This window comes from Nothobranchius furzeri, chromosome 19, assembly GCF_043380555.1.
Source record: "Nothobranchius furzeri strain GRZ-AD chromosome 19, NfurGRZ-RIMD1, whole genome shotgun sequence".
Classification (NCBI taxonomy): domain Eukaryota; kingdom Metazoa; phylum Chordata; class Actinopteri; order Cyprinodontiformes; family Nothobranchiidae; genus Nothobranchius; species Nothobranchius furzeri.
Window position 1 is genome coordinate 20,404,077 of NC_091759.1, and position 25,703 is coordinate 20,429,779.

The 25,703-nt window shown below is 43.8% G+C and overlaps 1 protein-coding gene across 1 annotated transcript in view; it reads right to left on the minus strand.

Moving 5' to 3' along the window:
* The window catches only part of tinagl1 (tubulointerstitial nephritis antigen-like 1), a 31,743-nt gene extending 8,510 nt beyond the window's left edge, over positions 1 to 23,233 (minus strand). The window contains exons 1-9 of the mRNA XM_070547702.1: positions 23,066 to 23,233; positions 19,617 to 19,927; positions 16,269 to 16,335; positions 5,613 to 5,705; positions 5,415 to 5,529; positions 2,207 to 2,333; positions 1,980 to 2,130; positions 1,708 to 1,894; positions 1,131 to 1,176 (exon numbers count right to left, since the gene is read on the minus strand). Coding sequence (XP_070403803.1) covers positions 1,131 to 1,176; positions 1,708 to 1,894; positions 1,980 to 2,130; positions 2,207 to 2,333; positions 5,415 to 5,529; positions 5,613 to 5,705; positions 16,269 to 16,335; positions 19,617 to 19,920 — 1,090 coding nt within the window. The 5' untranslated portion in view covers positions 19,921 to 19,927; positions 23,066 to 23,233. The remainder of the gene's footprint in view (positions 1 to 1,130; positions 1,177 to 1,707; positions 1,895 to 1,979; positions 2,131 to 2,206; positions 2,334 to 5,414; positions 5,530 to 5,612; positions 5,706 to 16,268; positions 16,336 to 19,616; positions 19,928 to 23,065) is intronic.
* Between the last annotated feature and the right edge of the window lie 2,470 nt (positions 23,234 to 25,703).

Sequence of the window (25,703 nt, forward strand, 5' to 3'; positions counted from 1 at the left end):
TCTCTCTCTCTCTCTCTCTCTCTCTCCCTCCATCTCTCTCTCTCTCTCTCCCTCCCTCTCTCCCTCCATCTCTCTCTCTCTCTCTCCCTCCCTCTCTGTCTTTGTATCTCCCTCTTTCTCTCTCTCCCTCCATCCATCTGTCTCTCTCTCTCTCTCTCTCCAACTATCTGTCTCTCTCTCTCTCTCTCCCTCCCTCCATCTATCCGTCTCTCTCTCTCCCTCCATCTATCTGTCTCTCTCTCTCCTTCTCTCTCTCTCTCTCCCTCCCTCTCTGTCTTTGTATCTCCCTCTTTCTCTCTCTCTCCCTCCATCTATCTGTCTCTCTCTCCCTCCATCTATCTGTCTCTCTCTCCCTCCAACTATCTGTCTCTCTCTCTCTCCCTCCAACTATCTCTCTCTCTCTCTCTCTCTCTCTTCCTCTGTCTATCTCTCTCTCCGTATGTCTCTCTCTCCCTCCAACTATCTGTCTCTGTCTATCTCTCTCCGTATGTCTCTGTGTCTTTGTATCTCTCTCTCTTTTTCTCTCTCTATATCTGTCTTCATCTGTCTCTCTCTGGTACTAAGTTCAGTGTTGACGAACTGTTCAAAAATACCACACACGCACGCACACACACACATGCACGCACGCCTTTTTCCCTTTGTACCAAAAAGCGGCTCCTGAAGAAAAGAGGAAACTTTTGAGTCTTCCTGCCGGTTCTGCTGAACAATGATACAGAAAATTGAGACACACACACACACACACACACACACACACACACACACACACACACACACACACACACACACACACACACACACACACACACACACACACACACACACACACACACACACACACACACACACACACACACACACACACACACACACACACACACACACACACACACACACACACACACACACACACACACACACACACACACACACACACACACACACACACACACACACACACCTCTATTTAAATGTACTCGACTTAGCCGATCCACTAGCAGACAGTAAACAACAGTCGTGTCGACCTTCCTTTAATAAAAAATGTTAATGACCAGATGAATAGGGTCAGAGGTCAGAGGTCAAACCCAGAACAAGCTGTTCATTTTTAGTAAACTCCTCCTTCTCACACTTACCTTGAACTGGACCGTTATCCATGATTTCCTTCATGATCTCCTTTTCCTAAAAGAAGAGACGACGGGATTGATGAGGAAAAGGAGACGGAGGCAGACAGGAAGACAAACGATCCTGAACGTTACGAGTCAGATAACTAGATCGAGTCAGCAGGGCCAGCAGGTCTTAATGCTTTCCTTATTGACTCCACGGGAGAAACGACAAGCTGTAATGATTTTAAAACACATTAACTGTCACTTAACCCTGCCTTTAACTTCATTCTACAGAACAAGGCATTGATTTTATAAAATGAACTAATCTAATCCCAAATAACCTTCAAAAAGGACAATCAACAGGGATCAAATGGTCACTGGGATGAAAAGTGCAGTCTGTGAATCGGTTTACTATCATTACAGCTTGTTTTATCCAGCCTAACTCCTTTAAGAGATCGTGTTAGATTACTGGGAGCTTCCTGGATGCAGGATAAAGAGCAGAACTCCTGCTTAATCCTGCTCGCGCCACAAGAAAAACAAGTTGCCCGAAAGTCTGCTAAACAAGAACTGCAATGCTTCTGCAGGCTGGTTTTAGCATGAGGCTTACGTTGGAGGAGAGCCGGTAAGGGGGTGTGGACTGGTAGATGTCGTTGCGGTAGTTGTGCGTGTTGGGGCAGTGCTGCGTGGCCTGCCTCTTCCCCCGACCAACCGAACGGCTCTGCATCATACAGCGAGCCACCTCCGCTGGCGTCTGATGTGGGGGCGTGTACGGGTAGCAGTCCTCTGTCACAACTCTACAAACGGGGATGAAGAGGACTGACTGACTTCAGGGCTGATTTTAAATGAAACTGAGCTGGTTTTGATGAAGGGAGTGCTCACCCTCGACGGCGGAGGAACCACCAAGCTCCATCCACACGTCCTCCAGCGCAGCCGTCCTGGTTACGGGTGTCACAGGAGATGAGGTTTTGTGGAGACAGCTGAGGAGTCATGTGACCCATTGACTGGATGGAGATCCTGTCTGAAGCTACGGCTGGCGAAGAGAGTAAATGATGTCACTCTTGTGTTCAGGGCGTCGTCCGGATCGTACTGGGTGTGTTTGGACCCACCTGCCGTTGAAAAGGCCCAGGAAGCAGCACAGTTGCCCTGATCCAAGGGTTCGTGAATCTTCCCCGGCCACTTCTCTGTGGAGTTGAAGTAGCGTGGCAGGTGATCGTTCTGAGGATCCATGTTCACCTGAAGAGAACAAAGATCAGCAAAATGATTTCGATCATTTCATTCCATCTCTTTAATATGTTTAAATCAATCAGGCATAGCTTCCCGAACAGCCTCTGCTCAGAGAAACAGAGATTGCATCCGACTGGACTGATTCACTAACCACCAAAGACCACGTAACATCGTAGATGTTTTTCCCCCCGACGAGCTCAGCATCCCTTTGACTGGAAACATTCAAACGCAATTTGGCGGCAAAATCATTCTGTGCTGGTCTTGCGCTGCTTTTGCGTTTGACGCATTCTGGATGTGTGGCAAATAAAAAATAGACTCGACGTGTAAACTTTGGCAGAGCGACGACGTGACACTACGCTTCTTGGAAACATCCAAAGTGCACAGCTTCACACCGCTTCATCAACGTTAACGCAACACTTACTCACGGAATGTCGAGATAACAGCTCCGCTCTCCAAATCTTTAAAGATTTATGCCGCATTTTCTTAGAAACTTCTACACCGCCATTGAGTTCTCATGACGTGGTTATTTTAAAATCATAAAGCCACCAACAGCAGCACTTCCAGTGCATCCAAGACTCAACAACAGGAAGATCAGAAGATTTATGCTTAAAAACGGAACGTTCACCACAAAACAGAAGACATTCTCAGGATTTAGGCGAATGAAGCCACATATTCTAGCCTAGTAGTTAGCCCATCAGTCTCTTAGGATACATGCTTGCTTTCTTTCACCAGAGGAAAACTGACCAACATTTATGCAGAAACACAATTCAGCATGGTCAGAAATGATCATTTTATGACTTCTGTTTAAATCTTTTATTTAATTCACTTTTGTTTTTATCTTGACTGACTGTGATAATGTTTTCATTATTTAGGAACAGTGTTGTTTTCACTTATTTTAAGGTCCTTAACCTCTCTCAGTATCATGTGACTGGTTTTAGTGTTTTGTGTGAAGCGCTTTGGTCTCCTGGGAGTTTAAAGCGCTTCACAGATTAAGCTGGTATCGTGTGCTGTGGTGTGGTTCCTGTAAGAAGTTCAATTGCAATATTAATATTAATTAATATTCAACAGTTTCGATGTTTTAATGTTATCGTGATAAGTACGGCTCTGAAGGGTTAAATCCAGTTGATAAGTTTGATTAACGTGCTTATTCAATTCAATTCAATTCAATTCAAGTTTATTTATAAAACGCCGAATCACGACAAGAGTCGTCTCAAGAAACTTCACATAATAAACATTCCAATTCAGGTCAGTTCATTAAGCCAATCAGAAATAATGTTTCCTATATAAGGAACCCAGCAATCCTCATACTAAGCAAGCATGCAGCGACAGTGGAGAGGAAAACTCCCTTTTAACAGGAAGAAACCTCCAGAGAATCCTGGCTCAGTATAAGCAGCCATCCTCCACGACTCACTGGGGATCGAGAAGACAGAGCAGACACACACACACGCGCACACACACGCACGCCTTTTGTTTTATAAACACAGTAAATAAAAACAACTCACGTTTCTTTTCAGAGAGTTAGTAAACATGTTTAGTTGAGGTCGAAATTGAAAAATGCAGATCGGTATGCTGAGTTTAGATCCTAGTGCACTGTAAAAAAATAACGTAGATTTTACGGTAAAATGCTGCAAATAACGTTGCCGAAATGAAGCAGTAACATTTGAGATTCCAGAAATCTCCTTTTCAACCCGCTGCTTCAGAGGGAATCAGGTAGGACCCTTTCATCCCGGGTGGGTTTGCTGGTTGCATCTGACTGACCTCCTGGCAGACGCGCTTCCTCCATTAATCTGCACGCTCGCCTGATCTGTCAGACGGCAAAATGGCTTTTCCTCGACAGATTTTGGCTACCTGAGCTGCATTCCTGTGATTAACGGTGAGGTGTTCCGACGCCGCGTGACGCATGTCCAAGGAATGCGGAGGGTCAAAGTTCAAAAAGCATCCGGTGGGACGAAGGAATCGAGAGAGAATGATTACAGGATGTGCGAGAAGAAAAAGCTTAGAGGTGCGTTTTGGGTGGGGATGGATGGAGGGGGGAAGGCGTGGACCGCCACGATCACTCCCCTGTTATCTTTATTCTAATCAGATGTTTTGATTCAGTCTTGTGTAATCAGTCTGGATCCAGACGGAGACGTGATCTTGTACCAACAAGTCCCCACCATTAGCTGAAAATAGCTTCATCAGCACTTGCTTGTGATCAACCCAGATGTCACTCATCAGAAATTCACAGGAAGTGTGAAAATCACAGCTCAGCTGTAGCAAAAACATCCCGTCTGCCTCCGCCATCCCCCCACCGCTCCCTCACTCTCTTTTTCTGACTCACGAGTCGTCCTGAAGCTATTCTCATTCCCACCTTTTTCCTTAAGCTGCTGCTAGCAAGTGAGACTCGTCTCTAAACGAGTGGTCAGAAACAATCAGAAGGTCACCAAACCCCTTTTAACATGTACTTTAACCTCAATGTGAGAAAAACTAACATTTAATGGGGAAAACCTTGTGCTCAGGTCCATAAAATGAAACCATTACATCCAGAAAAGGACAAAGAATGAATGAAAACAGCTGTTAAAAGAAGGACAGAGGAGATTTCCACATTTGGACAACAGTGTCTCTGAGTCTTATTCCCCCGTCTGTAAATGGGAACTGGTGGGCTTTGAGATATTTTCAGAAAATAAACATTTTTTATGTCAAACAAGAGAACACAGGATGAACCATCACATCCTAAAACTGATTTTCAAATAGTTTTCCTCTTTTAAAGACCAAGTTCCCTTGTTTTTTCAACACCTCTGCAGTGGTCTCTGGTACGAACGAATACCTCTCCTCTGATTTACTAGCAGCAGCACGACTACCACTGACCGTTTGCTCTGCAACACTGATTTTTTTATCTCCACAGATAACACAAGACTGGAGGAGTTCTGCTGTGTGGTGGAGTTGCTAATGCTAACGGTTAGCTTCTACTAGCTGAGATGTTCTCTGCTGTTTCCCGGACGCTAAACCAACAACAGCCTTCCTCGTGGCGAGCCAAGACAAGTGAGGCCTTTAAATATTTTGAGGTAAAAATGATTTTTTAGGAGTTGCGTCCACCAACACTGTCCTCACCCGGATCTCGTTCATGTTCATGATGGTGCTGGAAGGTCTCTGAGTGCCCAGACGGTAGCGGATTCCCTCGGCCAACGTCATGCCATAGAACTGGCTGTAGTTGGCTGCTTTCCACCTGGAAACACAAAGTCTTTGGTTAAATCAAAGTCAGCCCACCAAACAAACGTCATTTGCTCCTTGTTTGTGGGTATCTGTTACCCATAGTTCCCTCTGTTGACGGCGTGGATAATGGTGGGCTCGACGAGACAAGGGTTCTGCTCACAATCCCAGCGACCTGAAGGCCCACAGGTACTGCAGGTGTGCAAAAATCCCACAAACAATTATTGGGGCAACACTTATAAAACTACATTATCACCATTAATAATATTACAGAAGAAAGCCATAACTATAGAGATCATACTAACAACCTGTTTTTGAAATAACGAGTATTAAAGTTTACTGACCTTGTTCAATTCTTGACATTACAAATAATGTATAAAGCTAATGACAAACTACTCCACGGTAATATACAAAAGTATTTCTCATATAGAGATAAACAATATAATTTGAGAGAGGAATGGAATTTAAACTACCCGTCGGTGCGAACGACAGTAAAAAGTCAGTGCATCTCTGTTTGTGGGGTAAAATTATGGAATGGATTAAATAGTGATTTAAATCAATGTCCAGGTATGACCCAATTTAGAAAGTGGTACAAAAATATGGTCTTCATGAGGTACAGGGAGGAAGAGGGAGTTTGACTCAAAAAGATCCAGTGAGTTGTGTGTGAGGGTGTAAGTGTACAAAAGAAAATGGGGTGTGTTGTAAGTATGTGTAGTAGGGAATGTTAATCGCTGTGTGTGGTGGTTAAATGGAAAAGGTATGTAGAACTATTTTGCATGGGCCATTTGACTATAGATGAATATAGAAAATTTATGATGAATTAGGAGAACAACATCGTTCCTTTTGATCTTGAACAAATGGGAAAAGGGGGGTAGGATTTAATAAGCACTAGCTTCCTCCTACTCCTTTTCGAACAGAATATGATCATTTAATTTTTGTGTGATTATCAGTGTGATTTTATTTTTAATGTCTACAATGACTTTGTTAGTATTATTGTTATAATAGTTATTTTCATTCTTATTATAATGTTCGAAATAAAGATTTCATTCATTCATTCATTCATTTTGTCTATGGTGAAGCAAAAGCAGCTCAATGATGGATGTCCAAAGTGTGGCCCTAATGGGCTATTACAATGACAATTTTTAAGGAATCAAAGCTTTATAGTCATATGTGCAGAAGGAAACGTTTTTCCCTGCAGTGATATTCCCACACTGGATGCCAAAGTATAATCAGATACATAAAGCAAAAGGAAGTCATACGAAATGCTATAAACATTCAGAGTTCGGCCTTTGTCGTGAGACATTTGGACACCCCTGCTCTGAGGTTCAATGCAATTCCAAATAAATAAAGGATGACAAGTTCAAAGAAACATTTGAAGATCCATTTTTATTCTGGTGATGGTGATTATTAACGATGACACGGAGGAGTTCATTTCAGGGATGTTCAGAAAACATCTCCGATGACTCATTCTGGAGGAATCTGTCTGCACGCGTTAGCGTCGGAGTATCCAGTATAACCTGGCTCATATTGAATATTGTATTACCAGTTGGTCCTATACGAGCTCGGCTGCTATTGGGCCAATTGAAGTATGCTACAAAAGAGCATTGAAAATATTAGATAAAAAAACCTCTCTCATATCACCACTGTCAAATTTTAGATAAATACAAGTTTTTAAATTTTACTAATTTTAAATTATTTAAATCGGCCTGTTTAATATATAAAGTTATACATGGCCTGGCGCCACCACCAATGAGTGATTTTATTAAACAAAAGTCTAGCAGTGTTGTCGGGTCTCGACTGACTCGAGCCACTGCTAGAGGTGACTGTGAACTGACATTCAGGCGGACTACCTTTTCACAGACTGCTCTGTCATACCAGGGAGTGACATTCTGGAATAGTCTTCCACTATCTGTGAGGGAAAGTACCAGTCTAAACATCTTTAAGAGTCGCTTAAAACAGCGGCTGAGGGACACACAAACATGTGATCATGTCTAATATTTATATTTCATATTTGTCCGGGAAAAGAGTTGGTACAGTATTAAAAGGGAAACAACTGCTAGTTTAATGGGTGAATGTAATCTCACGACAGTCAGGGCATATGCAGTATCGGGGTTTGTGCAATACAATTGATGTGTTTCCGTTATTGCTGTCTATGTTGTTCTCTGTGTCCACTTTCTTTGACATTTGTTTGTGTTTGTATAATGGGATGACAGTTTTTGTCTCTGTCACATGACTTGTAAATACTATCTCTGTATGTTTACACTACTTTGTGTCTAACATCAACCTGCCGGAGGGTCTGCAGATGGAAATTAGCCCAAGGCTATAATCTGGCATATTTACATTTATTGAAATGTTCATTAATATGTATTGACCCACTTCCTAAATAAATAAATTTATGTAATTTATGTAACCTGATTTTAGGTTGCGTCCTACAAATGCATCCTTCTTTCCCCATATTTGAAAGGTGGGTACGGTGAATTCGTACCGCTCTACTCTAAGATTCATTGGCGGCCAAATGAGAATATGAAAAAGATTCAAGTTATAAATGTAAGCATATTAAAATGTGACGGTTGCTAGGTAACAGGACACCACAGTAAGGGTAGTGACCGTCCAATTTCACAGCGCCTCACTTTGGGCTTCACGGTCAAAGAAGGACCTGGCCTACATTGACTAGGTAGGCCGGGACCTTTGAAGGATTCAGCCCCTGAATTTGGACACAACCGAGTGTCATCACCTCACCTTGCAGTGATGCGTTGTGTTTCCTTTGCCGTTTTCTCTGCATTCAAGGCAAACTACGAAATAAGGAAACCTGAAGCGACTCCGACCAGAGCAACAAACTACAAGTGTGAAAACACTTTTAGTGTACGCTGCGAAGGCATTGCATTAACCACTGGAAAACCGTGGTACTTCCAGTCAAGGTTAGCATAGCGCCGAAATCTCATTCCTGATTAAAACTGTTGCAAACATAAAACATCCGACTAAAATTTCCTTTAATCGTGCGTGCCAAGCTTTTATCCACCACAAAGCTGCTAGATATGAACACATCACGGAGCAGGATAAGAATGCTTTTGACTGTAGGCTTCTGCTTGGTGTCCCAGACTAGAGGCCGACCCATATGGGATTTTTAATGCCGGTGTCGGTACAAGATCTGCTCGGGTGCATGATCGGCTCGGGGTCCGTCGACTGCCGGTGACGTCAAAGTAGTTGATAGGCTGAACATGAACCTTACGGAATTACGTAATGACGTTACGTTGTTATCACGCTAAGTTGGTCCAGGCAAATTTTTCTGTTGGAAAGATGGACAACTTTTACAAAGAAATCCATCATTACCTCTTTGAAAATACACTTTTAGCATAGAGCTGCATGTATATTAGGGCTGAACGATTAACTGCATGCATAAATTGCGATGTGATAAAAGGAGATTTTCTAATGGCAAAGGCTGCAATTTGGCAGCGAGTGGTTAGCGCAATGCTAACATAAATGGAAAAACCCATAGGAATGCTAATGCTAATATCACCGATTACATTATTACAAATTATGAATTAGAAACGTGCCAAATGATTACATTTGGAGTCTAATACAAAGTAAAACTACCATCAATCAAATAAGTACAGACAGGTATTTTAGTAAAGCCAGAAAACTTTTAACTCCAGAGTTTTGGCTAGCAGCTATGAGCGTAACTGAACTACGCATGGACAAGACGTCAAAAACTAAACACAAAATACTTCAATAAACGGGACACACTTCTTTCCTGCAAATACAATTTCACAGGTGTTGCTAATATCTATGATCCTTCAAGGGATGTGCTCAAAGAGGAGTTCAACATTATGAATACAATATAGTGTTTTATTTTACAAATACCATTATAAACACAAACTTATGTCGTAAGAAACATTTTAATAACGAAACTGCTAAATTATTTCCAACGGTATAGATGTGTAGTATATTTTGTCCGAGTGGGTTTGCCGTACTTTGACGTCATCGGCAGTCGAAGGACCCCGAGCAGATCTTGTACCGACACCGATTTGTAAAGAATTAGGTTGCCGATAAGTAAAGCCGGTTGTTAAGGCCGATGTACGTTTTAGCAGCACATTGATCGTGAAAGACAACTGAACACTTACTGTGTGCAACACAAGTCAATAAGTCAATAAATCCCTTAATATTTATATAATATGTATTAAAAATAAACTGTGTTGGGGTCCTTTGGGTCCTTTCTTCAGTCTAGTAGTGGCAGTTGTTGGCCACACGGGTGCCTGATTTTTATACATCTTTAAATCTGCTTTTAAAAATAATCTTGGCCGATATAGAAAAAATTGCACAATATATCGACCGGCTGATTTATCGGTCGGCCTTGATCCCAGACATTTGAGCTAACAAAATCCTGAGGTGCACAACTTCTCATGAATACACTCAACCTGGCAGATTTCATTAGTCTATGAATCTGGACCAACCATCGCACCATCTGCAGGTCCGTCTAGCCACGCCCCATTGTCGCCTCAGCAGGTCTACCATTGGCTCAAACACTTTTGTGTCTTGTAGATTGGCCTCAATGCTAGAGCTACGACGAAGAAAAACTTCAAAGATGACGTCGGCTCGTTAATGGTGCAGGTTGACACGGCTTTGGTATCAACGTTGGACAACTTAGACTTGGTCTTTTACTTGAGACACGAGCAAATAGAATCCTTTAGTCCTTCATCTGTGTACGGTGGACTGGACTGCAACGATGAGTGATCTCTGTCACCTTGTTCGTTGCTCTGATTGGTCCTGGCGTTGTCCGTTTGCATGCGGAGGCGGTTTGAAAGACAACCGTAGACTCTGCTCCACCACTGGGTTGGTACATAATGATGATGAGCGCCAGGCTAAGATTTAATACCAACAAACGTCTGACTATATGAAGCCGTTGGTTAGGGCAGGGGTGGGGAACCCTGGTCCATCGAGGGCCGATATCCAGCGTATTTTAGTTTCAACCCTGCATCATCACACCTGGTTTCAATCAGCAGGTGATTAACAGGCTTCTGCAGAGCCTGATGAGCTGCAGAACAGGTGAATCAACCCCTGAATCAGAAGTGTTGGAGCAAAGACGTGCAGGACACCGGCCCTCGAGGACCAGGGTTTCCCACGCCTGGGTTAGGGAAAGGTGACGGTGACCTTTAACCTTTTCCTGCCTCCAACTGAAGGTCAGAGCAGAACTCATATGAGTTCATGGGCTCAGAAGCAGCAGCAGAATCATAGCAATAAAGTGGGACTGGTGCAAAGACAGCGGGTGACCATATTTAACATCAGTCAGACACTTTCAGCAAGAATAAACCCTCCCTCAGCTCGATGGCATCCGTTAATAAGTGTTCAGACATCTGCACCATGTACATCTCAGAGCATTTTAATGAACTTTGGCTGTTTTTCCAGTTGCATGAGCCAAGCAGAGCAGACCAGTTGCCAAATCAAAGCACAGATTTCTGCTCCTTCTTCGTGTTTGGATCACTGAGCATTTGAGGCAGATAAAAGGCCTATTTAGAGCACCCTTGTTTCTGCTCATTTCACAATAACCAGCCACTTCCCCTGCAGTAGGAACAGATTCAGAGGCCCGACTTCTCTTAATAAGACACTTCAGAAAGAACGCTGGCAGTCAGCTGAAAGAGGAAGCTGTGTTTTCCACCCTGCAGAGTCGGGAGGACACACATGTGGGGAACTAATAAGAGTGGGAGCTGGAAAAAAGGGAGATTAGGTGTCCCCTCATGCCAAAGCAGTAGCACAATGGTTAAGTGGCCTTGAGTAACGTCTTCGCTAGCGCGTGTGAGAATGTTTGTGCACAGCGGACTTTTGTTTGGACGGTGAAACAGATGGTAGCACGTAAACGATGTTTCCCAACGAGCTAGAAGACTAAAGTTTTACAACACTTATATTTATGACATCTGTCTGATTGTCCTCAAATTTACATAAAACACAAGAAAACATCCTGAAAATGGATTTTTGACACAGGATATGCAGGTGCAGGAAACACTGGTACAAAGTCAAAAAATTACATAAATCTCTGCAAAATGTTTAAAAAAACACAAGATGGCTGGAAAAAAAGCACTAAAACAGATAAAAACAGTATTTATGGATAAATAATAAATACAAAAATGACTTTAAATCAATAAAAGGCTGAATGGGAAATGTGACAAGCCTCATTTTGATGATAAAAACAATCATTTTTAATATAATAATGAAAACAGAAATTTGCTATTTGCCAAAATATTTTCTTCTTCCCTGTTTTTGTTGTCAAAGTTTATTCCTTGTTTGTAAAATTGCTCTAGCATGTTTTAAAGTGTTGATTTTAAGAATGTCTTCATACTTTTACAACCCCCCAGGGAGACGGCGTGGGGGTGGGGTACTTTATTGTGCAACAAGAAACCAATTTTTAATCATTTTTCTTACGGGCTTAAAATGGTTTCTTTTTGTTTTGTTTTTATGTTCACTCTAAGAAATGAAATATTGAATGAACTTAACCGAGTTGTGTGAACTGGTTTCACTAAACCTATAGTAGCTTAAAAGTAAGAATAGAATAGAATAGAATAGAATAGAAAATAATTAATCACTTGTTAAAGCAGCACAGAAGAAGAGTAAAGAGTAACATTTACTTTTAACATAAAGACATTGTGTATTACGCTGTACATTTAATCAGCTGGGTTTCCTGGAACAAAGTGACGTAACTTGGTTAAGTTAATTTAACATTTTATTTCTTACAGTGTAGTTTGTGGTTTTTGACATTGTTTTCTGTTCTTTAAGGCCTCCAGCTGATTGATTTTATCCTAAATGATGCAACTCTTAACCCAGCTTTATGAAGGTTTTAAATTTCAATGTTCTGACTAATAATCCCAATATTACGGAAGAGGATTAGGGCCACTGAAAAGAAAAAAAAAGAGAATTCTGACTTTAATCTCAGAATGATGATTTTTTTTTCTCTCAGGATTATTAAAATTAGAATTCTGAGATTAAAGTCATAATTCAAAGAAAAATTGTTAGAATTGTCAGGAAAAAATATCTGAATTCTGAGATTAAAGTCAGAATTATGAGATTAAAGTCAGAATTCTAAGAAAAAAAAGTCAGATTTCTGAAATTAAAGTCAGAATTCTTAGAAAAATATCAGAATTCTGAGAAAAATAAAGTCAGTATTTTCAGAAAAAAAGTCAGAATTCTGAGATTAAAGTCAGAATTCTTAGAAAAATATCAGAATTCTTAAAAAAAAGTCAGAATTCTGAGATTAAAGTCAGAATTCTTAGAAAAATATCAGAATTCTTAAAAAAAAAGTCAGAATTATGAGAATAAAGTCAGAATTATGAGAAAAAAAAGTCAGATTTCTGAAATTAAAGTCAGAATTCTCAGAAAAAAGTCAGAATTCTGAGAAAAAAAGCCAGAATTCTCTTTCCATAATCCTCTTCCGTACAATGTGTTCATCTCTAAATTCTTGGAGATTATTTTTGAAATTTCCTTTTTGGTCATCAGAGGTTTTGGACCTTGGAATGCTCATGGAGGCCATTTTACCCATGTCTGTTTCTGACCTCTGACCTCTTACCAAGTGAGGCCCAACAGGGCTTTAAACGTCCTCGGTACTTTTTTGTTGGGTGTCTTTAGAACATGTGTTGCTCTTAGCCTACTTCATGCTGTCAGGCAACTCCTACTGAATCCACTTTTTAGTTGTACGGGTTTGAAAGTAATCAAAGTGAAACTGAGCTCAGCTTTACAATTGTTGTTAATCACTCAAATCAAATTTTGAAAACTGCTATTTGTATTTACTCAGGTTCTCTTTATTTGATAGTTATTTACAAAAACATAAGTACTTTTTCTAGCAGTGTGTGTTAAATCTCCACGAGTCTGTGTGAAGGCTCGTTCATCCACACGGTGAGGACTGGCACCGAGGCGAAGAACACGAGTTAGTCAGGTGAGGAATTTACATTTTTGCTTTTAGCCTTGCTAGCTTAACCCACTTAGCCCTGCTGCATCCCTCCTTCACATCATCCAGGAAAAGGACAACAGAACAACTGTGTTGGAGGAAACCACCGAGATAGAAGACATGTTTACAGAAAGTGGGTGTCGGGGTCAGAAAGTGTCGAGCTGACTGTGAAAACGTCCTTCAGAAGAAAACAAATCAACACTATCTCAGGAATTCAGACGGGGAGTCAAAACAAGGACGAGGCGGCTGCTTTTGATTTAGTGGGTTTTTACCTAAATCAAAGGAGAGTTTGTGGCTAAACAGGAAAAGTGCTTCAATTACTGTTAAATTTACCACGAGAGTCAAAAGTGTGATGAAAGTTTCCACTTGATAGAAGATGTGGAGGGGATTTCACAAGGGGCTTGTTTAGATTCACATTTCCTCTTTACTTGGAACAAACAGTCGTCTGTACAAAGACGCATGACATTATAAATGATTTCATTGATTAAAGGGATACTTTGCAAATGTTTCATATTTTTAAATCACTTTCTTGAGCCAGAATGTGATAAAATGACTCTTTACAACATGCCCAGCCCATTTTGCCAGACCATCCCACTTGCAACTTCAGAATGGCGCAGCTGGCAAACCTGGCGTTGCAGTCTGCTTCTGGCATGTTTAATTTAATTTAATTTAGTCATGAGTCACTCCTCTAGACACGTAGGAATGCTGGGAGGCGTTTCAGCTTAAGGTGTTAATCTCGTGGGCGACGGCAGCACAGGAGTCAAGTGCTCGCCCTGTAATCGGAAGGTTGCAGGTTCGAGCCCTGCTCAGTCTGTCGCTGTCATTGTGTCCTTGGGCAAGACACTTAACCCACCTTGCCTGCTGGTGGTGGTCGGAGGGACCGGTGGCGCCAGCGCTCGGCAGCCTCAGAGCGCCCCAGGGCAGCTGTGGCTATGTCGTAGCTCATCCCCACCAGTGTGTGAATGACTGATTGTGTTGTAAAGCGCCTCGGGGGGTTCCGGGACTCTAGAAGGCGCTAAATCAAATACAGGCCATTTACCACAAAGACGAACGCACGGCAAGGAGATTGGTTTTGCTTCTACAAACAGACACTAGGGGGTGCTAAAAGTAAGAAACCTGCCTGGTGCCCCGTGTCATGGTGTGCCTATAATCCCAGTTCAGTAAATACTCTGGTTTTGTTTCACGGTTTGGTTCATTTTCCGTAGGTTTAGGGGACAAAGTTCTCCAACTAAATATTCTCAGATGACATCAAACGTATAACAGTCCACGTATTTTATTTTTAGGAACCTCCAGCATCCGCACGTTGTCTTTCTCAGCTGTAACTGAAAGAACAATAACGGGAATATTTTTTATCTTTAGGAAATCGACTTCCTGGACTTCCTCACATCCAACTCACAGCTTTGTTCAGGTTCATCCAACCTTCGGGGTTTTTGATAGAAAAATTCATTTGTTCACGTTGTCTGCTGCGGGCAGTTTTCACATCTGCAGGTGTAGAAATGACCCTCTCGCTACGGAGAAGAGGTAGCTCATCTATATATATGGCATGCATGTTTGTGCATGTTTCTATGTATGTAGTTGCATGTAGGCAGGGGTGGACTGGGACCAAAATTTGGCCCTGGCATTTTTTAGAACCATCAGCCCTAAGTCGACCCTCCTCATTGGGATAGTGGTGGGGGTGGGGGGTGGTGCCGCCCGCGGACTCGTCTATAGGCCAAATGTGAGACCTAATATGGACTGGGACTGTTAAATTACAAGCGGGGCCAGACCGCTGCGACCAGGAGCCCTGGCCTTCCAGATTCAACACATTCTCACACCCAAGACGTCAAAATATGACGCGTGTGACCAAGCCTCAATATATGACGATTCGGGACGCCCCAGCGCATCAGAAGACGACGATCAGGGACACGCTGGGACATGTGGCTCCGCTGGCGTCACTGTTTGACGCGCGCGGTCACACAGACATTATTCGCCTATTTAACATTCCCCTCACCCCAATCCTTACCTTAAGGTCCATAAACTGTGACCTTAAGGTTAGGATTGGGGTGAGGGGAATGTTAAGTAGTTCACAAGTAGTTCCAATGTCCGTCTCAGCAACAGCATTGGACACCGACGCTCCGGGACGCTGCGTCAGCAGTTTGTCCCTGATCGTCGTCTCCTGACGCGCTGGGGCGTCCCGAACCGTCATATTTTGACGCTTGGTCACACACGTCATATTTTGACGCCTTGGGTGTGAGAATGTGTTGCCAGATCAGCTCATTCTCCACGGGCGGAGATCAGCGGCACATTAGCTACATGCTAACGCGGTATAACAACTCCTACGTCATCGCTCTACCGTGTTTTCCTTGCTAAAAACGCCTGGGAAAAACTCTGTTAGCTTCGGGTTACCATGTAGCTAATGTTCTGCAACTGTGGAGTAGTGTCGGCCCAAGCTGGGCGAGCAACCCACCGGGACAGTGCCAGAATGCTAGACAGGCCAGTCCACCCCTGCATGTGGGTTTAATAACAATGGTGCAATGAGTTGAACACTGTCGCTCTACACAAGATAAACAAACGTACTACACAACAAGGCCTCTCGGGGCGTTCTTTCTCAATCAAAACTCAAATTATAAATACGTATTTTGTAACGCACAGAGTTGAGTGTCAAGCTGTGCTAATCTGACATGTTTCAGCAGTTCCCTAGAGTCCACAAAGAATTAGAAAAAATGGCGTGTGTGCAACATGTTGATGTGATGCATTCATACTGGATAAAGTTTCTGTTTATTCAGCTACAGAGCTCACGGGTTTGGGTGGAAGAACACTAATTACAGAAGACAGGCTTTACGTACCAGAGATTGCAGTTTTCTTTGTATGTTTGCCCCGTGAAGAATCGGTTTCCATTCCTTTCACAGGCGTCTGAGAAGAGAGAGTGCTGGTTTAATTAATATATGTGGGTTTTATGTGGCTAAACACAACCCATTCTACCACTAATCCCCAAGAAAGTCATGCAAACAAGCTGAAATATGGATGAATACATGGCTGATGAGGGGAAAAGATGCATTCGGTATTTAAATTATATTGTTTCATGTTTAATCAAGCTCAGTAATGGTGAATTATCACTAATTCATGTGTGTGTGTGCTTGTGGGGCACACACACACAAGCTTATGTGAGGTCTAAGGAGCTCTGAGCCGCAGTAATCCAGTGTAGGAATGTGGTTTTAGCTTCTTTCCTCCCTTCCCATGGTTTATCCATCTCACACTCCACTTCACCGCCTCTCCTGAGATCCAGGTGAAACACGTCTTATAGCACAAATAAACAAGCTGGAAAAATCATTTCAGCATTCCCGAGAGTTCGGAGTTGAGGTGTTGAGATAAAACACAAACCATTAAACCTTCCACCGTCCTAATGGGTATGACCCCACGAGGAAAGTGGACCATTGAGCAGGATTGATGGTTTATCCCTTGAGGTCCACGCGGCAGGGGTGAGGTGGTGCTCACTCCTCACCCCTGCCACATGGACCTCAAGGGATAAACCATCAATCCTGCTCAATGGTCAACTTTCCTCGCGGGGTCATACCCATTAGCAAGGCGGAAGGGTTAAATGAGTCGTCCTCCTCAAGTTTCGGCGAAAACTACACCGGGGCTCGGGTGAGGTTTATCTACCTGCTGATTTACAGTGGTGTGTGTGTGTGTGCGTGTGTGTGTGTGTGTGTGTGTGTGTGTGTGTGTGTGTCAGCGCTGGTTTAGTGTGGAATTTAAACCGTCTGCGGCGTTACAGTGGGCTGGTGCAAGCCCTGAGCTGATTGTGTGATTTATGAGGCCGTCCTCCAGCTCCCAGCTGTCGAACTTCAGTCGTAACTCAGTCACTGCAGCGTCAACAAGTTACACATTAATGCACACAGACTGCATAACGCAGAGGAAAACACACACTCAGGTATGTACGTCCCTAGCCTTCTGACTGGGATACACCTGCCCTTCTACCCCACATCGACTGCACCCCCCCGGCCTCCCACATAGCCCACATTCTTTCTCCTGGTTGCTTCTTACACCCCTCCTCCTTTTCCTCTCCAGGTTAATAAGAAACCCACTGTTCTGTTCTCAGGTATTGCTGCTTTTCGCTCCCTCTGGCACGTTTTACACCTCCGCACTGAGAGAATGGAGCTGTGACTGAAGTCAGGAGAACAGTTTTATGGCTGGGTTACACGACTGAATGGAAGTTGTTTAGGTGGACCGAATGCTAACAACACTTTTCTGCTTACAAAACTGCACCCTAATTGGTTTTTACCAACTGTTTAGTCTAGCATTGCAGTACAGGTTCTTTTGATCAAAGCTGCAGGTCGACACCCGTGCTTTTACCTCCACTTATCCGGGGTCGTGTCGTGGGGCAGTAGCCTGAGCAGAAAGAGGCCCAGACCAATTGGGCCAGCTCCTCCCAAGGTGTTCTTAGAGACATAGTCCCTCCAGCGTGTCCTGGGTCTTCCCTTGGGTCTCCTCCCAGGTGGACGTACCCAGAAAACCTCACCAGGAAGGTGTCCAGGAGGCATAACGAGATGCCCGAGCCACCTCAACTGGCTCCTCTTGGTGTAGAGCAACAGCGGATCTACTCCGAGCCCCTCCCAGATGATCGAGCTTCTCACCCTATCTCTAAGGGAGAGCCCAGACACCTTGTGGAGAAAACTCATTTCTGCCTCTTGTATCGGCAATCTCGTTCTTTTTGTCACTACCCAAAGCTCATGACCATAGGTGAGGGTAGGAACGTAGATCGACCGGTAAATCGAGAGCTTCGCCTTCTGGCTCAGCTCTCTCTTCACCACGACAGACCGGTACAACGCCCGCATCACTGCAGATGCAGCACCAATCCGCCTACCAATCTCACGCTCCAGTTTTCCCTCACTCGTGAACAAGACCCCGAGATACTTAAACTCCTCCACTTGGGGCAGGACCTCATCCCTGACCCGGAGAAGGCATTCTACCCTTTTCCGAATCAAGACCATGGTCTCAGATTTAGAGGAGCTGATTCTCATCCCAGCTGCTTCACACTCGACTGCGAACCGCTCCAGCGAAAGCTGAAGATCACGTTCTGATGAAGCCAACAGGACCACATCGTCTGCAAAAAGCAGAGACCTGATCCTCAGGCCACCAAAACGGATCTCCTCAACACCTTGGCTGCACCTAGAAATCCTGTCCATAAAGGTTATGAACTTTGAAGTGATAAAGGGCAGCCTTAACCCTAATCGAATTACACGGACCTAATAGATACCCCTGAGGTACCCCCCCACCGGGCCCCTGAGGGACGCGGTCAAACGCCTTTTCCAAATCCACAAAACACATGTAGATTATATGGGTGAACCTCCACGCACCCTCCAGGATCCCCCTAAGGGTATAGAGCTGGTCCAGTGTTCCACGGCCAGGACGAAAACCACGTTGCTCCTCCTGAATCCGAGGTTTTGAATCCGACAGACCCTCCGTTCCCCCCGAACGCGCAGACATCCCAATCTGCCTTCATCTAAGACCACTGTTTGGTTTTGTTATAGTCTCTAAAGAAAATCTGCTTTTTGACATTCATCCCTGTTCTTTTTGTCACAATGGATTATGGGAGATGGCTTCTGTCCCTTCAGTAAAACAAATAACTTCCCAGAACATTTTCCTGGATCAGAGAAGACAGGAAGTCCTTGATGAGTGTGCAACAGGTGACTTTGCGCTGCAGGGGAGCTCTGCTTTGTGTCATCAGCTGCTCAAGGTAAATATAAAACAAGGTGGAGGGGGGAGGGCAACGCATCAATCAGTGGTACTTACGGTAACAAAGTGGGTCATAACAAGAAGAGTGCCATTTGTTACGCGGCTCGTTTTACTCAACGCTGCCGCCGTGAGCTCCTCTCTGTCAGCCGTAGTGAATTAGTGAAGGAGCGACAAGAACACAGGCGTTAAAAACTCAGAGCTCCTTTACAGTGGTGCAAAAGAAATGAGAACATTTATGTTTGATGAGTTTTTGATCATTCTCACACCTCCACACCTGCAACCTTTAGCAAAAACCCCAAATAAAAAGACAGGACGGTACAGTATGTGACTGTGATTCAGTTTCATGTGTCAGCAGAGTCCCCTATGGTCCGGACTGAGCCTAACTAACAGTGAAGGGCCCTCACATCCTCCTATAAGGGTTAGAGATGTTTACACAAACACATTTCACCTAAACCTACCAATGAGAGGCGGTGGAACACCCAGACAGTGACCCCAGAAGTCAGGGCAGCAGTCGGAGACGGTCCGGTTGCAGAACAAGTCGCAGTAGCAGATGGTGTCCAGGTAAGGCACCGTGCACAGGTCGTCTCTGCCGGGGCAGCACCCTCCTCTCCTCTGGCAGTAAGAGCCATGCGGGTCTCTGATCCCACCGACATGCAGCGGACTAGCAAGCTCCCTTCTGGTTCTTCTGGACAGGATTCTGTCTGCAGTGACCCGCTCTACCACCAGGGGCAGCACCACAACAATCAGGAGGATGAGACGCATGTTCAACCTGCAGGAAGAAGTGAAGGTAAACTTCAGTTGTTCTGACTTTAAAGTAACAGTTTGCTGAGATTAAAGTAACACTAAACAGTTTTAAACACTTCAAAAGTGGGTTTGAGTGACAGCAAGCATCAGCTACTTCACGCTGAGCACCACTCTGCTGCCCTCTGCTGCCCAAAAACCATACTTTACACTTTTGTGGAGTGGGTAGGTGCCTTATAGGGGGAGTTCTATACCTACTTTATGTATGTTAGCTGTGACGCTAGCAGCCTGGAAGTTAAAATAAGTGAGTAACGTGTTAAGAGGCGAAGCCACAATCTAAAACCAGAGTGAACATCAGCGCGGCCTATGCTAGTATGAGGGAGCTAAAGGAGGCTACTAAATCACGGACTGATGGTGACCTGGCTTTGTTGCTCCTCAACTTGTAAGTCATAACATTTTTGTATAACAGTGTGGATCATTTTATTTCTTGGTTTATTTTAGTATCAGCTGGCTCATGTTAGTGTTGGCTCTTTGTTGAAATGGTAAATGGCCTTCTAGAGTCCTGGAACCGCCCCAAGACACTTTACAACACAGTCAGTCATTCACACATTCACACACTGGTGGGGATGAGCTACGACGTAGCCACAGCTGCCCTGCGGCGCGCTGATAGAGCTATACACGAGCACCACTGGTCCCTCCGACCACCACCAGCAGGCAAGCTGGCTTAAGTGTCTTGCCAAGGACACAGCGACAGCTAGCTGTTAGTGCTAGCTACAGCAGGCCGCTGCAGGGTTGTTTACGACAATTGCAACTCCACTTTTAACCAGCAGGGCGGAGAAGCAGAAAACTGCTTTGTGTTTTGAGGTTTCTTCCTGTTACAAGGTAGTTTTCCTCTCCACTGTCGCTGCATGCTTGCTTAGTATGAGGATTGCTGTAAAGACTCTGACGCAAGTAAGTGACTCGATGCAACCTGCTGGGTTCCTTATACAGGAAACATTTAACTGATTGGCTTAATGAACTGACCTGTATTGGAGCTTTTACTGTGTGACGTGCCTTGAGACGACTCTTGTCATGATTTGGCGCTTTATAAATAAACTTGAATTGATTTGAATTATTAGTCAGACTTCTTTTTATTTTTGTCTTTTCAGTGTCTCCAAGTGTAAATTATTACACGCAATTTGGTTCTTACTTGACAGAGAAAACACTGAAGATCATTTGAGCAGTCAGCAGCTGGTGGTCCAAAGAGAACCCAGCGTGATCCTTGGAGATCGTTCTCTTCCAAACTTTCCCATCAAATAGCCAAAACAAGCAGCAGCAAAAAAGAACCCCCGATGATAGAAAGTGTGTGTGTGTGTGTGTGTGTGTGTGTGTGTGTGTGTGTGTGTGTGTGTGTGTGTGTGTGTGTGTGTACTCCAGCTACATCTTTACAGATCTTTACAGAAAACACTGGAAACCAGGACTGTCTTTTATGTGTACGATGTCAGCTGGAGACCTCGTTGTCAACGTCTTCCTCCGCTTATCCGGGTCCGGGTCGCGGGGGCAGCATCCCAACTAGGGAGCTCTAAACCGTCCTCTCCCTGGCCACCTCCACCAGCTCCTCCGGCAGGACCCCAAGGCGTTCCCGGACCAGATTGGAGATGTAACCTCTCCAACGTGTCCTGGGTCGACCCGGGGGCCTCCTGCCGGCAGGACATGCCTGAAACACCTCCCCAGGGAGGCGTCCAGGAGGCATCCTGACCAGATGCCCAAACCACCTCAACTGACTCCTTTCGATCCGGAGGAGCAGCGGTTCTACTCCGAGTCCCTCCCGAATGTCTGAGCTCCTCACCCCATCTCTAAGGCTGAGCCCACCCACCCTACAGAGGAGACTCATTTCGACCGCTTGTATCCGTGATCTCTTTCTTTCGGTCATTACCCAAAGCTCATGACCATAGGCGAGGATTGGGACGAAGATCGACCGATAAATCGAGAGCCTGGCTTTCTGGCTCCGCCCCCTCTTCACCACAATTATGATGCATTTATGTAAACCAGGTTTTTCACTGACACTCATTCAGAAACCTGAGAGCAACACACACACACACACACACACACACACACACACACACACACACACACACACACACACACACACACACACACACACACACACACACACACACACACACACACACACACACACACACACACACACACACACACACACACACACACACACACACACACACACACACACACACACACCCCCCTTGGGCCTGCAGGTCAGATGAATTCAATCATTCAACCTTTATTTACACACAATAGCTTTGTTCTTAAAAGCATAAATTATGTAACAAAAGTAGTTTTTCATTGGATTACAGTTACAGGCTGTAACTGTAGTTGTTTTCGCCAACTAAAATCATTTAAGCATCATTTTGAAGAGCAGCACTTGATTTTAAAGGAACATTTTAAAAGCTTAAAATGCGTAAAGTAGCCTGTGCAACAGAAGGTGCCGTGTGGTCCATCGGAGCTCAGGACCGCTGTAGCAGAGTCACCGATCCCTCTCTGGAGCCACGCTTTCACGTCCACACTCATTAACTCGGATGCAGTGATTTTCATAAACCGCTGCTCCAAAAAAAATCACCCAAACACAGAAACAGAGCATCGAAGGGTTTCCGGTAAAAAAATAATTTCAAAGCTAAAATCCAAATCAGATCTTTTTTTTGACACAGAACCCAAGGCTAGAAATTCCCATTCCACTCTTTTTGCCTCTTCTGAACTTTGACACCGCGCCGCACCACCCTCCTGATAATTTGTTCTATTTTGTGTGCATCTATAAAAGCCCTCCCTGCTCTAGTTCCTGCCGTGTCACGCAGCTCTGGAACATTTTTCCTGCTCCACTCAGACTATAAAAGGCCAACAAGTGTAGAGGATGGTGTGGAGGGAGGCTCCGGCCACAACAGGTGAGTGAGTTCTGGACCCTGTGTGGTCCGCTCACATGAAGACAATAATAAGGATATTTATAAAACATCCTTCCCCACCCAGAAAGTCAATATTCCATGAAAACAGGCTTGACAAGCACATAATGAACTGTTTGACTCAAAAACCTAAACGTGAGGTTGCACCTGCCTGGAATCGGTTTAAAACGAGGCATGTAGAAGAAAATGAGTAAGCAGAATATTGTTTTTACCTTTCTTATGAGACAGGAGTCCCGGTTTTATAATCCAACAGAGACGGCTCTTTGTTGACGTGCTGCTCAGGAAGTCATTCACAGGTAGTGAGAGTCTAAAAGGTCACTCTCTCTCCTCTCTCTCTCTCTCTCTCAGGATCTGCTCTGACAGGCTCTGGCTTCTCTTTATAGGCACGGATAACCACTCCCCCTGACTGCCCCCTTCACTCCCGGCCCTGTCCCTTGCTTCACCGCCTCCGCCTCTCTCTCTCTCTCTCAGACTCCCTTTCCTTCTGGGTCCTCCAGTTTGGCTCCTTCTCTGTGCGTTTCCTCTTCTTATCTCCGCTCCACGGGTTGTTGCCTCCGCTGTCACCTTCATGAACAAGTGTGAATTATAGCTGTGGCTTTTAGAGGGCTAAAGGTGACTCCTGCTCCTCCTTCTGGATGCAGGTTGCATAACTTCAGGCATTCTGGAGGTCATTGGATGGATGAGGGAACACCCTTCAGCTTCTAGAAACAACTCTGTTTACCCTAAATCTCTCCTCTCTTTTGTAATCATGTCCTCTGAGTGACAAAACAAAAATAAAGTTATTATCAAGGCCAAAACACGGCACAAAATGTGTTTTTTTTTAATCCTGGGGTTTATACATCATCTACAGAATCTACATTCAAGATGCAAATTTGCACAGATTTGGAGATTTCCCTGAATTCTTGTGCGTGCTTGTAAAATGCTGCAATATGGATGTATTTTTCATTAATGCAGATACATTTTGTTTATCTGAGCAACACTATAATGTGCAGGAGGACGCAGCTGTGTCTCCAAGCTCTCCATCTGGTTTGATCAATAAGCTAAAGGCGGAATCAATAACTGAGACACAGCAGGGTGTTTGACAGAAGGGACAGAAAGCACAAGTGTTTATCTTTTTGTCACTTTATGGTACTGGAAAATTTGGGTGTTACACGAAACAAAATGGTGTATTTTACTGTTAAGATCTTGGTAGGTCTACATAAACCCAACCAAAATGTTAAAAAGACAGAATATTTGTCCGAAAAACAACCAAAATGTGTCTATTTTTGTTTATTTCTGTTATTTGGGGGCAATAAATTCAGTGATTTACTGTGAATTAATAAAAACATTTCAAACATTATTAAGGTAATATTAATCTCAAACATTTTAATTTTTATTCCTAAATTTTACTTATTTTTTTAATTACGTGTATTTTTTTATTTCATTTATTTTCTGCTGACAGTAAAAAGGTACACAAATATGTAGTTTCCTGCTCCTCCGCCCTACTGGTTGAAAGTGGAATTACAACTGTCGTAAACAACCCTGCAGCCGCCTGCTGTAGCTAGCTAGCCTGGCGAGCAAGACTAAATAAATGTATTATTTAGTCCGGCAACGCTCCATTGACGGCTCTCGGTTGTGGGGCGGGTTCTACCGTTGTCTTTCAAATGATCTCCGCATGCTACTGGACAATGAATACTCACCGCAACAGCTATCGGTAAATGAGGCGGTCCACAGTTGAAGGAGAAAACACGTCACTTTTTCTTAAAAAAAGCACTTAAATACATCTATCTGCTCCTGATTCTAATGAAGCCCAAGTTCTAATAGTCCAAAATTGATGTAAAAGCTGTTACAAACGAGCTGTCGCCATCTTGTTTTGCTCTGTTGCATCATCCCACCCACTAGGCATATAGAGTGCCCTGATTGGCCCACAAAGCAGATAAAGCTCTGTGATTTTTTCATTAAGCAGATAGAGCACTATGATTGGCCCACCATTATGGACCAATCACAGTTCTTTATGTGTTTGAAATCCCTCTAGAGAGCTGTGATTGGCCAGCCAGAATGCTGTTAGGGGCTGCAGAGGTTCCAGTGGAGCGTTCCTATAGACCAAACTTTGCAAAGCAAGAATTTGGTCTACTTCACTAGGCTAGTAGCTAGCGCTAACAACGAGCTAATGCTAACATTAGCCAACAAATACTAAAATAAACCATGAAGTTAAAAGATCCACACTGTTTAAACAAAAAATATGATTACTTACAGCAATGGTCAGTTTAGGTACAGCCTGACCTTCCGCCATCTCTTCAACATCTGGTCAGAGAGGAGACACAACATTGCATGTGTTCCCTTTTAACAAGTCTGCCCTCACACAAGCTGGGATTCAGACTCCACAAGTCTAAATCATAACATTAGCTTCCTTTCCTCAAGGTCTCAGCTGCAGAAGACAGAAGATCCAGCTCAAATCAGTGCTAATGTCAAGAATGACTTTAATAAATCAATATGAACTTCTTCTACGACTTCTAATCTAGATGATCATTGAATAAACATTTGCTTACTATTAATGGTGATAATTATAGTATTATGAAAGAAATGCTTCATTAATTGTGCTCATTGAGTGGATGTTGTTGATCCACTTGACTGCAATGTGTTCCCCATGTTTTGGCGACAAAGTCCACACACCTGCACATCCACCATAACAAGTACGGCTAAGTTAAAGCCCCATACACATCAGGACTTCCATATTAAAGAAGGTGTGTTTCTGAGAGTTGCCTTGGTAACATCTTCCTTTCTGTCAGCCTCTGACTGGCTGTGAAAACCATAACAAATAAACTTTAAAACTAAAGTCAGACAGAGATTCTTCAGTACTGGAGAGTTCTG